The 16,966-nt window shown below is 38.3% G+C and overlaps 1 protein-coding gene across 1 annotated transcript in view; it reads left to right on the top strand.

Moving 5' to 3' along the window:
• The window catches only part of c9orf72 (C9orf72-SMCR8 complex subunit), a 49,011-nt gene extending 38,933 nt beyond the window's left edge, over window positions 1-10,078 (top strand). The window contains exons 7-10 of the mRNA XM_078213907.1: window positions 3,686-3,921; window positions 5,418-5,475; window positions 5,807-5,916; window positions 9,674-10,078. Of these exons, the coding sequence (XP_078070033.1) occupies window positions 3,686-3,921; window positions 5,418-5,475; window positions 5,807-5,916; window positions 9,674-9,860 (591 nt within the window). The 3' untranslated portion in view covers window positions 9,861-10,078. The remainder of the gene's footprint in view (window positions 1-3,685; window positions 3,922-5,417; window positions 5,476-5,806; window positions 5,917-9,673) is intronic.
• Window positions 10,079-16,966: the final 6,888 nt, after the last annotated feature.

The following is a 16,966-nucleotide window of genomic DNA, read 5'->3' as shown; positions in this document are numbered from 1 at the left end:
TCTCCAGGACAAGGATACCCATAAACAAGATATGAGGATGGTGGTGTGATGCTACTGTGCCTTTGAGAAATATATTGATATCATGTTTCTTGTAAAGGGTATGTTTAAAATTCAGCTCTGTTTTGCAAGGTGCCGATTTGTCTAAGAAATCTTTTAAAATAGTAGCTGGGAGAATAAGATGAGTACACAAAATATTTGTTTAAGCAGGGCTAATGCTTTTATGTTTACTTAGGTTTCCCCTGGGGTTTCAGAGTAGCGTTTTGGTTAGGTTGGTTGATAGGGACAGAGTCATGTGCTAATGGGATGAGCTAAGCTTGCAAGGAAAAAACAGTTTTTCTTTCCATAGAACCATAGAAAATTACAGCTCAGAAACAGGCCTTTTGGCCCTTCTTGTCTGTGCCGAACCATTTTATGCCTAGTCCCACTGACCTGCACTTGGACCATATCCCTCCACACCCCTCTCATCCATGAACCCGTCCAAGTTTTTCTTAAATGTTAAAAGTGCATTTGCCACTTTATCCGGCAGCTCATTCCACACTCCCACCACTCTCTGCGTGAAGAAGCCCCCCCTAATATTCCCTTTAAACTTTTCTCCTTTCACCCTTAACCCATGCCCTCTGGTTTTTTTCTCCCCTAGCCTCAGCGGAAAAAACCTGCTTGCATTCACTCTATCTATACCCATCAAAATCTTATACACCTCTATCAAATCTCCCCTCAATCTTCTACGCTCCAGGGAATAAAGTCCCAACCTATTCAATCTCTCTCTGTAACTCAGCTTCTCAAGTCCCGGCAACATCCTTGTGAACCTTCTCTGCACTCTTTCAATCTTATTTACATCCTTCCTGTAACTAGGTGACCAAAACTGTACACAATACTCCAAATTCGGCCTCACCAATGCCTTATATAACCTTACCATAACACTCCAACTTTTATACTCGATACTCCGATTTATAAAGGCCAATGTACCAAAGGCACTCTTTACGACCCTATCCACCTGTGACGTTACTTTTAGGGAATTCTGTACCTGTATTCCCAGATCCCTCTGTTCAACTGCACTCTTCAGAGTCCTACCATTTACCCTGTACGTTCTTCTTTGGTTTGTCCTTCCAAAGTGCAATATCTCACACTTGTCTGCGTTAAATTCCATTTGCCATTTTCCAGCCCATTTTTCTAGTTGGTCCAAATCCAAGCTTTGAAAACCTTCCTCCTTTCATTTTAAAACAAGTAGTTACTGCCTGGTTCTGATAGAAGCAAGACTTGTCTCTTTGTGTTTCTGTCTCTGGAGATTGTTTGGGAGCTCCATGGCTGACATCCTAAGTTCAAGCAAGTAAGCCAGTGTTTTGTTAACTGATTTTGAAGAGGCTTGCTTGATTGGAATTCATATGGAGATAGCTTAGCACCTAAGAATTGTATGTTGTCATGATTATAGTTTGTTCAATTGTTAAAAGTTAAGCTAATTCATTTTTTATAATTAAACTGTTGTTAAATAAAAATTGTTTTGATAAAAGCTCCCTAGTGTGTCAGTAGAATTGCACCTGGAATGAAACAGTCTAAACTCACACTAATGCCAAAATAGTAAATTGCTGGCGTCTAGTCTGGTTTCATAATATACCTTGGGGTTTCTGACCTGATACGCTAACAATGGACATTGATACCTGGGTGATGGTCGCTGATGGCCATGTAAGGAGCAAGGCTTGTCTCTCGTTGGGAGTCCCGTGGCTGGCAATCAGGAAGAACCTTGGAAGAGGAGAACAAAAACCAAAAACTCAGCTAGTGCAGAGAAAACAGGAGCCAGTGAATTGTGCGCTGCCTTTGCCCACTGTCACCAGGCTATGCTTAACAGAGAGTTGACCACCACTGTGCAAGCCATTGTCGTATAGAATGCCTATAGTGTAGAAGGAGGCCATTTGGCCCATCAATTCTGCACCAACCACAATCTCACCCAGGCCCTATCCCCACAACCCCACATATTTACCTTGCTAATTCCCTGACACTAGGGTCAGTTGACCACCACTGTGCAAGCCATTGTCGTATGGGATAGAAGGCTGCCATTACTGCATCAACTTTATATCTGTAGCATTATTCTGGTAATAAGTTATAATGAATGCTTATTCTCCATTGGGGACAGAAAATGGATATTATTTTGTGTTCTTACCTTAATTAGAGAACTACAATTTGGGATAAAAAATTGTTTACACACACATTTTTTCCTCTCTCTCATCCCTACACTGATTAAATGCAGTTCTCGATTAATTTCTTTGCCCAAAGACCCTCCAGAGTCCAGTAATAAGGAGCTAATTTGGGAGGGGGTCCAGGGATTAGGAGTTCAGTCTCATAGATAATTTGTAAAGCAGTTTCTTTTCTATAAGTTTCAGAAGACAGCTTATTGGATGATTTATATTTTGTACCCTTTTGAATAAAAAGCTCCAGACAATAGTTGCTGATGTTAGCTAGCAGTTGTGCATCAGTTTTAAATCCACGTAGGTACATACGGTTTTAACCTTGGAAGATTTTTTTTTAGTTTCAATCTCATGTGAATGTACAGAACAGCAACATTTTATTTGTATACTGGAGCAGATGTCAAAAATTATGGCCTGTTTTAAAGAGAATACATTTACTGTTCTTCTAAATAAAATTGGGATATCAATTATCTTATATTTTCTCTGATCTTGGTGTCGTTCAGACAACAAGTGAGAATCAGATATCACTAAACATGCAAATTGATTAATGAATAGTCCATAATGGAAATTACCCAGAATATATCCCGTGAATATGAAAAGTAATTCTGCATATGGAGCAAGTTATATATCTATGAATGACAAAGGTTTTCAGGGAGAACCTCTTGGAAAAGTTAACATTTATCTGGGTACCCCTCGTATTTGTGAAAGTGAGTGCTTAATACCTAAAATGGTAATGGCACGATCACCATTTAAGTGTTTTAATCCAATAAAAATAGCATGCGGGTGAGTTAATAAATGGAGAAAAATGGAGAACTAATAGACAAAATCTGATGACTTGGAGAGTTTTGAGACAGGAATCCATTGTTTGAAAACCTGTGGTATTTAAATTATAATTTCTCTTCTTAACCCTAACCTTAGTCCACTGGATTAAACCAGATAGAACAGTTTGTTTTTCTATTCAAAATGAAAATACACACAGATAATTTTTGAACCTGTTCCAATTTACGAGGCATTTTCCAGTTCAATAACTATGTTTGCAATTTTGACTAAAAGGGGCGGCATGTTGGCACAGTGGTTAGTGCTGCTGCCTCACAGTGCCAGGGACCCGGGTTCAATTCTGGCCTCAGGTCACTGTCTGTGTAGAGTTTGCCCGTTCTCCCTGTGTCTGCATAGGTTTCCTCCGGGTGCTCCGGTTTCCTCCCACAGTCCAAAGATGTGCGGGTTAGGTTGATTGGCCATGCTAAATTGACCCTAGTGTCAGGGAATTAGCAAGGTAAATATGTGGGGTTGTGGGGATAGGGCCTGGGTGAGATTGTGGTTGGTGCAGAATTGATGGGCCAAATGGCCTCCTTCTACACTATAGGCATTCTATGATTCTATGATAATGTGGAATTATGAAGTGTTAGAGCTCAGTAAATTCAAAATGTATCTTCAATCATTACTGAAAGCAATTACTTAGAATTGATGCTTCTGATTACAACAAATGTGAATTTTCACTTTCTTAGGATGCTACTGGTAGCTTTGTGCTGCCTTTTCGTCAGATTATGTATGCTCCATATCCAACCACGCACATTGATGTTGATGTGAATACAGTGAAACAGATGGCCCCATGTCATGAACACATGTATAACCAGCAGAGTTACATGAGCCAGGAACTTTACAAACTTCAGAAGACCGCATCAGAGGAAGATATGATTCCTGAGACTGTAATTCATATGGATGAAAGTTTTACTCCTGATCTGTGAGTATTTCAAAGCAAACAGTTATTTGGTACAGAGTTAGAGCATTGCTGAAAAAAAGCAGTGTAACTCTTAGCACAATCAGGATTGTTTAGCAGGTGTTGTCCAATCGCAGAATCATACCCAATCAAAACCATTTTGAGTTTTGCAAGCACAGGCAGGCTGGGTACAGTCAGTAGATTCATTGGATTGCATCCTGATGACGCGAGCTTATCCCGCTATTAAAACCAAGGCTTCTCTGTACAGACAGTTAACACACAATGTAGAATTCCCTTCACATCAACCTGACTGCAGTGATAGTCCACGGTTTCTGACAACGAGCGCCGATGTTTACTATATTGTGTAAAGTATGAATGAAACACATTGTGGAGACTTGCTTAGTTAGGAGTGAATTAAGCTTCGACTTTTTAAAATAAAACAAAGATGGTCAAACCTCAGTTTGTAGAAAATCTTCAGCCCAGTCATCAATATCCTTTTTAAGAAGGTATGAAACAAAAATTTAAAAACATTTGAAATGTATCATTCCGTGGCTGAGGAATTCTTTTGCTAACTGCTCACGGCTCTGTGCCAATGCTGCTCTTTAGCTGGTTATTTAAGATTCTTAAAAGCATCCTGCTTCTGTTTACTGTATCCCACTTATCATAAAGGTCAATATAGGAACATGTGTGGAGAATTGTGGGCATAATTCACTACTTAGAACTTTGCTGTATTATTCTGGGTCAAAGCATGTTGCTTCTCCACATCATCCTTTTAATGTTTATTAAATACTTCTCCAAGTTATTCTGACTTGGAAAAGAATCGATGTTTCCCCCTCCAATTAATGAAGTGCATGAAGGCATGTCATAGCGTCCCACAAGTGTTCCTGGCTAGAGATTTTACAATGCATTCTACTTAACATCGCACATTTCTGCAGCTCTCACTCCACAGTATTTTCCCATAAGTGGTATAAATATAGTAGTATAAAAAACATAGAAACATAGAACAGTACAGCACAGTACAGGCCTTTCGGCCCTCAATGTTGTGCCAAGCTTTGTCCGAAACCAAGATCAAGCTATCCCACTCCCTATCATTCTGGTGTACTCCATGTGCCTATCCAATAACCGCTTGAAAGTTCCTAAAGTGTCCGGTGTTGGAACATACAGCCAATCTTCTGGATTGGACTAGGATAGTGGGCTCTATTATTGTCTATGGGCTACCTCATACCCTCCTGGTTGTTTAATAATTATAAATGTCAAAAAACATTTACATTTTTAAATGAAATTTTAAGTGATTAAATTTTGAGATTTCTCTGTTTTTCGTGAATGGCTGACTTGTAGAATACTGCAGTTTACAAGTAATTTAATCCCAGGTTAGATTTAAATTTGAGTTTCGGAAGTGAGAGGTCAAGACTGTAATCCATTGCATGGACCAGATACATTTTTATAGAATTTTCTTTCTATTGTAATTTTGTTTCCTTGTTTATATTTGTATTAAATTACATTTCAATGAACTCTCCCAGGAATATCTTCCAGGATGTGATGCATCGAGACACATTGGTGAAGTCGTTTTTAGATCAGGTATGAGATATTAGGACTAAGATGTCAGTTATGAGCAGTATTTTTTAAATAAAGGAAATTTACTGATATTTTAGTATAATAGTTTCTCTTTTTTTATGGATAACTTGGTCTCATATTTGGTCATGGAAATATTGGTACAGTATGGGGTCTCTTTCTGTGCTGTAAAGCTCTGACTCCAGTATCTTGATTTTGGTGTAGTTTGTAACATTTGTTGGAAAAGATTAAACTTTGCAGAAATAATATTTTCAAAGTGTTCATGCAAATCTGCTACTTTGCTGTAAAATTTAATTTTATTCAACTGCTTTTATGAATGAAAATTTCTCTTTTGCAGATTTTTCAGCTCAAATCTGGTTTGTCCCTCAGGAGCATTTTCCTTGCACAGTTTCTCCTCATCCTTCACAGAAAAGCCCAAACAGTGATAAAATACATAGAGGATGAAACGTATGCAAGACCTCTTTTCTATATTCAGTGTTGTTTTAAAATTGCAGTATCCCACTGGTTTATACAAATACATCTGTTTTCTAAATATTTTTCATGGTAATGAAATGTAAAAACAGTCGCTCTCTTATATCATCTTGTTTGCTGCATTATTACTTTATTGTGACCATGATGTGATAGAGTTTTACATTAAGTGTGAAAGGTGATATAGTTCATCCTGAAACTAGGGTCCTAAATCTGAATGGAGAAATTATGAAGATATTGAGGGGCAAGTTGGCTATGGTGATTTGAGAAAATACATGAAAAGATTTGACAGTGGCTAATATTTAACATATCTCACTATTTACAACAAATATACAGTCCTGTAAGATGTTAAAGCCCATCAGGAAAGGTGAATCAACTGTGGCTAACAGAAAAAGTTAAAGACTGCATTAGATTAAAGGAAGTGCCTTATAAGGTTGCCAGAAAAAGTGGTAAGCACAAGAATTGGGAACAATTTAAAATGTGGAGATGCCGGCGTTGGACTGGGGTAAACACAGTAAGAATTTTAACAACACCAGGTTAAAGTCCAACAGGTTTATTTGGTAGCAAAAGCCACACAAGCTTTCGGAGCTGCAAGCCCCTTCTTCAGGTGAGTGGGAATTCTGTTCACAAACAGAGTTTATAAAGACACAGACTCAATTTACATGAATAATGGTTGGAATGCGAATACTTACAACTAATCAAGTCTTTAAGAAACAAAACAATGGGAGTGGAGAGAGCATCAAGACAGGCTAAAAAGATGTGTATTGTCTCCAGACAAGACAATTTAAAACCCAGTAAAGGCTGACCAAGAAACTGCTAAAGTAAGGAAAAAGAGTTAGAGAGAAACATAAAGGTGAACTGTAAAAGATTCTTTAGATATGTGAAAAGGAAAAGATTAGCAGGGACAAATGTAGGTCCATTACAGGCAGAAACAGGAGAATTTATAATGGAAAATAGGGAGATGGCAGAGAAACTAAACAGTTACTTAGTGTCTCTCTTCTCAGGGGAAGATATAGAAAAGTTCCCAGAAATAGGAGTGAACCAAGAGACTTGCGAAGATGCAGAGAGGTTAGGAAGTGTTGATGTCCAAAGGGACCAGGGTGTCCTTGTTCACAAGTCACTAAAGCTAGCATGCTGGTTCAGCAAGCAATCAAGAAGACAAATGGAACATTAGCCTTCATCGCAAGGGGATATGATACAGGAGTAAAGATGTCTTGCTGCAATTTCTGTAGAGCCATGGTGAGACTGCACCTGAAGTATTGTGTACGGTTTGGGTCTCCTTATTGAAGAAAGGAAATACTTGCCACAGAAGGAGTGCAACGGAGGTTCACAAGACTAATCCCTGGGATGGTGGGATTGCCTTATGAAGAAAGATTGAAGAAACAAGATTTGTATTCTCTAGAATCTAGAGAACGAGGGGTGATCTCATTGAAACTTCTTATAGGGTAGTTGTAGATGTCTGATGAGTCCTACACCAGACGACATGGTCTCAGAATAAGTGATAGTCCATTTAAAACTGAGATGGGAACTAATTTCTTCACACACAGGTGGTGAATCTTTGGAATTCTCTGACCCAAGAGAGCTGTGGAAGCTCAATCATTGAGCATATTCAAGACTGAAATTGATAGATTTCTGGAGACTAATGACATCAAGTGATATGGGGATACTGGGGAGAAAATGGCATTCGAGGTAGATGATTAGCTATGATCTGTTTGAACGGCGGAGCAGGCTCGATGGGCCAAATGCTCTACTACTTCCTATGTTTCTATATCACTTGCAAATCCATTGAGCATTACCACATGATAATTTGGAAATAAGGCGAAAGCAGCAAGCTCAGTCTGGAACTGGTGGCATATATTCTATTCTCAATAAGCATATAACTGTTTTTAAACTATAGGCAAACTTGTTCTCCACTCCTCTGCATATTAACACTGATTTGAAAACAATTGTACACATTCCAAAGTATTGCAATCCTGAAATAGTTTCCTATAACTGAGCTGGAATTAACACTTCTTAAAATGTAAATTTGATCAAAAGGCCAGCTTTGAGAAATAAGAGTATGTACAAGACAAATCCTCTCAATTAAATAAGTAACTTAAACTTCCAGCAATATGTATTCTGTTGTAAAACTTGTAAATAAATCAGATGTTATAACACTATAGCTACAGAAATATAAGGATGTGTCATGCAAGTTTTTAATACTTATGAATTCAAAATTATGCATAAATATTTCAATATTTTACACACTGATAAATACTTTGTATTGTTTAATCAGGAAAGCAGCATAGAAAATGTCCGTGGAAAATTGTATGTCTGAGTGAATAGGGATTTGTTTTTGGGGCTAGCCAGAGGGACTACAATCTTCTTTGTGCTTGCTCTTTCCATTGTTCTAAATTTAAATGTTCAGTTAATTTCTACAGTTCCATAAGTAATAATGATGAACAGTGGTTTTAGCACTGTCTAATAATTGACTGCAAGTTAAACTCTAATCTATTATAAATGTCCACGGTTAAATGATGCCATTGTTTAATATTTTATCTTGCTGCAGTTGTGTTGTGAGACAGTTATCTCCAGCAGGTGTCCCCATTCAGCAACCATTGCCTAAAATCAAATCTTAAATCAGTAAATGTATATTCAACAGATAAATGTTTATTGATGTTCTTGGGATTATACCTCTATATCGCTATCTTAAATCATCCTTGGCTTATTGGTGTTTTCCTGGCATTTTCTATATTTGAATAATTAGATATTAAACCAATTTGCAGTGTTTCTCTGATGGTGAGATTAGAAGTACATCAGGTTATTACCACTAAAAGGGCTTCTTTTTTTTTGGTTGTAGTGACTACATGATACTGATTGAAATATTGTTGATTATCATTGAAGTTCCCATGTGCAGTTGAACTCTGGTGATCCACTTTTAAATCAAGAATTTAAAATCATACCAAAAAGTATCTGGTGCCTTGAACATGCAGCCAGTCATTAGTTTTTAAATTCAGAAGGAGTATTTGGATACTCATTAAGAATGCCCTTGATGAAGATAAACTACATTTAATCATAGATGACATATATCTTATAATTTGGTGTCAAAGCTGAATAAACAGATGATGCGACCATCCAGATCTTATCCAGCAGCCTCCAAAGATATTATAGAGAGAATAAAGAGCGGAGATATATGCAAGAAAAGAGCAGAGATACTTAAGAATTCAAATGTTCAAATCTTTAAAAGCTGGAGGATAAGTTGATGAAGCCACTATGGTATTGCTGGTTTTATAAATAGGGGCACTGAGTACAAAACAAATATTTTTAATCCAATGCAACAAATTAATTAGACCAAGGCTATATTTGTTTACATTAAAGTAAAAAATGTCAAGAGAAGATCAGTTGGCAGTTCTTGAAATTATTTGGGTTTTGATAAGGTTATTGAGAAAATATCGTTTCACTGCCTGGTGACAAGAGGGTCTAAATTTACCGTTGTTGCTAAGAAAATTAAGAATGTGTTGGGTTAAATTTTTATTTTTTAAATGGATTGTTAGGACTTAAATTGTCCTGCCAGACACACTATTGAAAGCATTCTGCAAAATAAATTATAAAATAGAACATATTTTAAAGGGCAGTGACATGGGATGAAATAGTTGCTCTTTGTGAGCTGGTACAAACAAAGCGACCTGAATTGCCACCTATAAAATTCTGATTCTGTTTGTTTTAATGCTGTGTTTTGTTTATTTCTTTTCTTTAGCCAGAAGGGAAAGAAGCTTTTCAAATCCTTACGCAATCTGAAGACTGACCTTGACCTTACAGTGGAAGGTGACCTGAGTATTGTCATGGCTATGGCTGAAAAATTGAAGCCAGGCCTACATTCATTTATTTTTGGGAAATCTTTCTATACAAGTGTACAAGAACGTGATGTCTTAATGTCACTTTAGAAACACATTATTTGAATTGTATTTTACATTAATGTGAATAATTGTGTGCTTGCTTATTGCAAATAGCTAATTAACATGAAGGTACATATGTTGAAATCAGTGTCGTACCAGAAAATAGGGTACAAAGTTTTTACTTCACACAACCATGGAAAAACAAGTCAGTAAATAGATTTGTTGATTCATTGCTAACAATACAAATAAAACTTACTTCCATTGAATCGAGTCATCCTTTAATTTTGGTGTACTTGTTTTATGTAAAGATTCTTTGATACAAAACATTCTTTCAGGTTTTGCTTTCGATAATACTTCAAAATCCATCTGGCTCAAAGCAGTTACCATAATTTTCTTTAAGGCAACTTAAGCATGTAATTACAATAATAATATTATATTGCATCAGATTAAAAGTCTTGTTTCAATCACAAAACACGAAGGTGCAGTTATGGTGTCACTTCCACATCTGTTTGAGATGATTTGAATACGTGTCAATATGAAAAATGGCAATATAACTTGTCCTGATCTTCCTCCCCAGCTGGGGGCCTATGAGATCCTATCTATAATACCTCCTTGCAGAAATTTGAATATTATACCTAATGCAGTATAATAGCACCAACCGAATCTAATAATATAATGCCAGGAAGTTCTTGGACATTTATGTATGTATTTTTCAATAGTTTTAGAACATATACAGAAAGGAGGAGGAGTGGGCTATACAGCCCATCGAGCCTGCACTGTTGTTCAAAACGATCATGGCTGAAATTATAGATCTTAAGTTGTACAAGACATTGGTAAGGCCACAGTTGGAATACTGTGTACAGTTCTGGTCACCCTATTATAGAAAGGATATTATTAAACTAGAAAGAGTGCAGAAAAGATTTACTAGGTTGCTACCGGGACTTGATGGTTTGAGTTATAAGGAGAGGCTGGATAGACTGGGACTTTTTCTCTGGAGCGTAGAAGGCTGAGGGGCGATCTTATAGAGGTCTATAAAATAATGAGGGGCATAGATCAGCCAGATAGTCAACATCTTTTCCCAAAGGTAGGGGAGTCTAAAACTAGAGGGCATAGGTTTAAGGTGAGAGGGGAGAGATTCAAAAGTGTCCAGAGGGACAATGTTTTCACACACAGGGTGGTGAGTGTCTGGAACTAGCTGCCAGAGGTAGTAGTAGAGGCGGGTACAATTTTGTCTTTTAAAAAGCATTTAGACAGTTACATGGGTAAGATGGGTATAGAGGGATATGGGGCAAATGTGGGCAATTGGGATTAGCTTAGGGGTTTTAAAAAAAAAAAAAGGGTGGCATGGACAAGTTAGGCTGAAGGGCCTGTTTCCATGCTGTAAACTCTATGACAATCTTGTCCTATCCCTATTTCATGTGACTGTCTCTCAGCATCTACCCTGTCAAGCCCCTGAGAATTGTATGTTTCAATGAGATCACCCCTCATTCTTCTAACTCTAGATATTATAGACCCATTGTATTCAATTATATCCTATAGACCAGTGAGCCTAACGTCAGTACTGGGGAAGTTGCTGGAGTCCATTATCAAGGATTTCATAACTCAGCATTTGGAAGGCAGTGATATAATCAGACAAAGTCAGCATGGATTTACAAAAGGGAAATCATGCTTGACGAATCTATTGGAATTTTTTGAGGATGTAACTAGTAGATTTGACCAAGGAGAACCAGTGGATGTGGTTTATTTAGACTTTCAGAAGGCTTTCGACAAGGTCTCACATAACAGATTACTATGTAAAGTTAAAGCACATGGGTTTGCAGGTAATGTCTTGAGATGGATAGAAAGCTGGTTAGCAGATAAGAAGCAAAGAGTTGGCATAAATGGGCCTTTTTCTGATTGGCAGTGAGTGACTAGTGGCGTTCTGCAGGGATCTGTGCTAGAATCCCAACTGTTCACATTATATACTAATGGTAAAGAAGAGGGAACTGAATGCATTATCTTCTAATTTGCAGATGATACAAAGTTGGGAGGGTGAGCTGTTAGGAGGATGCAGAGATGCTTCAGCGTGATTTGGACAGGCTGAGTGTGGGCATCTGCATGGCAGATGCAGTATAATGCGGATAAATATGACGTTATCTACTTTGGTAGCAAAAATAGGAAGACAGATTATTACTTGAATGGGTGTAAATTGAGAGAAGTGGATACTCAACGAGACCTTGGTGTCCTCGTGCATCAGTCGCTGAAAGTAAGCGCGCAGGGACAGCAGGCAGTAAAGGCGGCAAATGGTATGTTGGCTTTCATAGTGCGAGGATTTGAGTATAGGGATAGGGATGTTTTGCTGCAATTGTATAGGGCATTTGTGAGGCCACAACTGGAGTATTGTGTGCAGTTTTGATGTCCTTCTCTGAGGAAGGATGTCCTTGCTACATGAGTAGAGCGAAGATTTACCAGGCTGATGTCTGGGATGGCAGGTCTGATATATGAGGAGAGACTAAGTCGGTTAGGATTATATTCACTGGAGTTTAGAAGAGTAAGAATGATCTCATAGAAACTTATAAAATTCTAACAGGGTTAGACAGAGTCGATTCACCAGAACTAGGGGTCATAGTTTGAGGTGAGAACTGAGGTGAGAACTGAGGTGAGGAGAAATTTCTTCACCCAAAGGATGGTAAATGTGTGGAATTCACTACTGCAGAAAGTAGCTGAGGCCAAAACGTCTGATTTCAAGAAGAAATTAGATAAAGCTCTTGGGGCTAAAGGGATCAAGGGATATAGGAGGAAGGGGGGGAATCAGGAAATTGAATTCGATGATCAGCCATGATCAAAATGAATGGCGGACAGGCTCATAGGGCTGAATGGCCTACTCCTGCTTCTAGTTTCTATGTTCCTCCCATGATAACTCTCTTATCCCATGAACCTTTGTTGCTTCACCTCTAAGGCAAATATATCCTTCGGTAAGGTGACCAAAAGAATCCTTCAGACACGGTCTCACCAAAATTCTATATACTGCAGCAAGACTTCATTTATCTTGTATTACAAACCCCTTGCAATAAATGCTAACATATATTTGTTTTCCTAATTGCTTGCTGTACCTGTAAGTTAGCTTTGCGATTTATACACAAGAAGCCAACTCCCACCAAATCCTTCTGAATCCCAACATTTATTAGTTGCACTTCTTAAAAAAATCTGCTTTTTCAGTCTTCCTACCTAAGTGGTAAATTTACACTTTCCCTCATTATTTCACTTACCGCCTCTTTCCCAATTATTTAACTGATCTATGCCAGTTTTCAACCGTCTTACATTCTCCTCAAATTATTTTTTCATCTAGTTTTGTATCACCAGTTTGAGAATTTCGATTCAATTTAAATGAAAACCTGGAATAAAAGCTTGTGTCAGTGAAAAGAAATTTAACATGTTGCATTGTCCTAACAACCCAACAGGTTCACTACTTCCTTTAGCAAAGAACAACTGTTACACAGTATGGCCTGTTTGTGGCTCTAGTTTCACTCAAGTATTTTACTGAATTGCTCAGTGGAGGAAGCAGTTGGTTTCCTCTTGGTGTGGTACCTTGCCATTGTGAATCACCTTGAGATCATCAGTGCATCTGTTTGTGTTAGCTTTGCATGGTGTTTCAAAGTGTCCTATGCGGTTGCAATTAAAATACTGTGCTGAAGTTTCTGGACATTGATCACTCCAGTCGGATTGCTTGGCTTCAGTGTTGGTACGGTTGCCCAGCTGATTGAGATCAGTTAAGGTATTGATTTCCTTAGCCTGGAGTGTCCCTGCTCCTTTGTTGTTTTACTAGCTGGACTATGTGGGTTGCTCTGTACCAGGACCTGCCTTTGTCCCTTGAGGTGGATCTGTGCTGCAAATGGATTTTGAATTGCCTGAAAATCTAAATGACCTTTTCAAGGGTCAGATCTTTAGCTTGGAGTATGTGTGAGAGTGCATCATCCTCCACTCCCATCAACAATTCTGTCTCTGGTTAGCACTGATTTCAGGTCACCACAGCTTTCAATCATTCCCTACATCCCATTAATGAAGAAGTCAACAGGTTTTCCTGTCTATTGGACACATTTGTTAAACTTTGCTCTTTCAAGAATCATATGTTCTATGAAAAAGACAAAATACTGCAGAGGCTGGAATCTGAAACAAAAAGAATAATTACTGGAAAATCTCAGCAGGTCTGGCAGCATCTGTGGAGAGAGAATAGAGCCAACGTTTTATGTCTGGATGACCCTTTTGTCAAAACTTCGTCACTGGCTATAAGCATCGGAAGCCACTTCAAACAGCAGCAAATAGTCTCACACCAATGGGCAATACAATATTTAATTAGATACTATTATTCCCCACAGGAAGGTTCAAGGTAATAAAAGACAAACTTTATGAATGTAAAACATGCAAATCTCACTATTTGCACAGTGTGCTAGCTGTCTTTAGCCAAGGCGATTCAGTCTTGGACTAGCCAGTGTTCTCTCTGAAGCTTTTGAATATTGGTCCCAGATTCTCATTACTGAGCACTCGGAGACCTCAGTTTTTATACCCTTTGTCTATATGACTAACTACATGTTCCTCAGAGCAGTCTCAACTCATTGGTTCTATTATAATCTTCTCTCAAATAGATGATTCTATTATAACCTTATATCTCTTGCATCAACTGCCTTTGTGATTCCTAATGCTAGAACCTTCTGTGCTATTTACCACTACTGCCTCTTTCTATAATTATGTAGCTCTGAGTTTTCATCATCCGTTACGCAAGCTTGGCTATGGTTAACTATTAGCTAACAGACTCCTGGCTAGTCTCCTTCTACCCATGTTATTGCTCAAATTAAAATAAGTGTTAAATAATTTTTAAATGTTCATCCTTTCTATGCCAGACCCTTATATTACATCTTTGTTACCTCCAGACCTGACTACAACACACTTTTGGCCTGTCTCCTCCATTCTATCCTTCATCATCTTGAAGCTATCTAAAACTTTGCTGCCCATGTCCTATCTTGCACCAAATCCCACTCTCACATCATTCAGTGCTTGCTGACCTACACTGCTGATTGAAAGCCTCGTTTTTAAAATTTTTTGAATCTCTACATGGCTTAGTCCCTCCCTATCTCTGCAATCTCCTCCAGCCCTGCAACCCTCTGAGGCACCTGCACTCCTTTAATTCTAGCCTCTCAAGCATCCTCAATTTTAGTTGCAGCACCATTGGTTACTGTGGTTACAGCTCCCTATGCCCAAAATGAAAATTCCCTCCCTAAACCTCTTTGCCTCACCCTTGCTTTCCTCCTCTCAGACATGCTTTTTAAAAACTAATAACCCTAACCAAATCCTAATATCTCTTTACGTGGTGTCATATTTTGTTTTATGATGCCTCTGTGAAATGTCTTGGGATGTTTTCTTATGTTAAAGGTACTATATCAATACTAAATTCTCACTAAATTCTGGAGACTGGTGTCAAATTTGGAAAGTTGTCCTAATGCGCCAGTCAAGCAAGTCTGACAAGCAGAATCCTAGAGTTCTCCATCACCATCCCTGGGAATACCCTGCCCAACATACAGGACGGATGTAAGTATACAGTGGGGGAGGCCTTGGGGGTATACAACATTGATTTAGGACACCATGAAGTATGATTCCAGGTCAAATATGGGCTAGGAAGTTTGCTGATTAAAACTTATTGCCCTCCCTCAGCAAATAAATCAGTACACCTCCATGTTGAACAACAGGTTTCACACCATCCTGTCTTGGACGTATGTTTTGTTTCTTCATTGACGCCGGGCCAAAATTCTTACCTACAGCACTGTGGGAGTACATTCATAATATTGATTGCAGAGGTTCAAGAGGCATTCCACTGTTACCTTCTCAAGAGCAATTTGGGATGGGCAATAAATTCTGACCATGCCAGCAACATCCACATCCCAAGAATAAATACAGTAAAAATATTTGCAAAAATGAGAGAAGAAGCAATTGATAGAATGGGGATCAAAACTAACTAATTCTATGATGTGGGTGGACTCTCCCAGCTCTTGTTAAGCATTCCACATAAAGAGGTCAGAATGCTCCCTTTCTAGCCAGGCATATGGCATTTCTCATCCCTGACTGCACAAGCTACAGGGACAATAACTTCCCCTAGGAAATTGTTGGAAATATCTTTTAGAAACACCAAAGTGTTGAGGTAGTTAAAAATTAATTTTAAAATGTATAATATTGCAGAGTCTTAAGATCTGGAACTGGTTAGATCTCAGATCTGTCATGAATGGGAATTCTGTTTGGTACATGAATAAGATACCTGGGCTTTTTTGCTTTAAAAATCCAAAGATTACTTTATAGTGATGAGTTAAGATGAATATTATTGATGTATTCCATCCATCTCCCCCTTCCAATGTAAAGAGAGAGAGACTGTCCACATCTAAAATTAATGAGATTTGTCTTTTACACGACTGATCTCAATGACATTTGTTCTCAGCTAACTTCAAGTTGGCCTGTATTCTAGTTGAGTAGAATACTCCCAGGTTACTGTTGTTGAACACATTATAGATGTTGTCCATCACCAGAAATAGTAGTGAAGCCAAGTTCGCTGCCTTGTGGAATATTACCCAACCAGTGTGCCAATTCTGTATTTACTTACTGTGTCTTTCAAACAGTATATGGATTTTAAATCTGTTCTAATTGCCAAAGCTCCGGCTTTCTTAAATTTTCTTGCATCCTTCCAGCCTATTTCATCTTTTCAATGTTAATTTGTTGTATTTTTAATTTTTCTTTTGAAAAAAGTAAAGCTATCCCTTTTAGTTTTCCCATTTCATTGTCTTTCTCTTTTTGACATATGGTGAGTTCTGATCCCTTGAGCCTCCACTCACTTAGCTCATGGCTGATTGTACCTCAACTCCATTTACCTGCCTCAGTTGCAAATCCCTGAATATTCCTACCTAACAAAATCCGTCAATCTCACTCTTGAAAGCCTCAGTTGACCCATGATCCATAACTTAAGAGGGAAGAAAGTTTGGGATTTGCACTACTCTTTACATAGAATCATACAGTGCAAAAGGAGGCCAGTCGGCCCATCAAGTCTGCACCGACCACAATCCGACCCCATGCCCTATCCCCATAACCCCGTGCATTTACTCTAGCTAGTCCCCCTGACACTAAGGGGCAATTTAGCA

The sequence above is a fragment of the Mustelus asterias genome, chromosome 6 (assembly GCF_964213995.1).
Source record: "Mustelus asterias chromosome 6, sMusAst1.hap1.1, whole genome shotgun sequence".
NCBI classification, from domain to species: Eukaryota; Metazoa; Chordata; class Chondrichthyes; order Carcharhiniformes; family Triakidae; genus Mustelus; species Mustelus asterias.
Note: the sequence above shows the minus strand (reverse complement) of the source record. Positions and strands in the feature narration are given on the sequence as shown.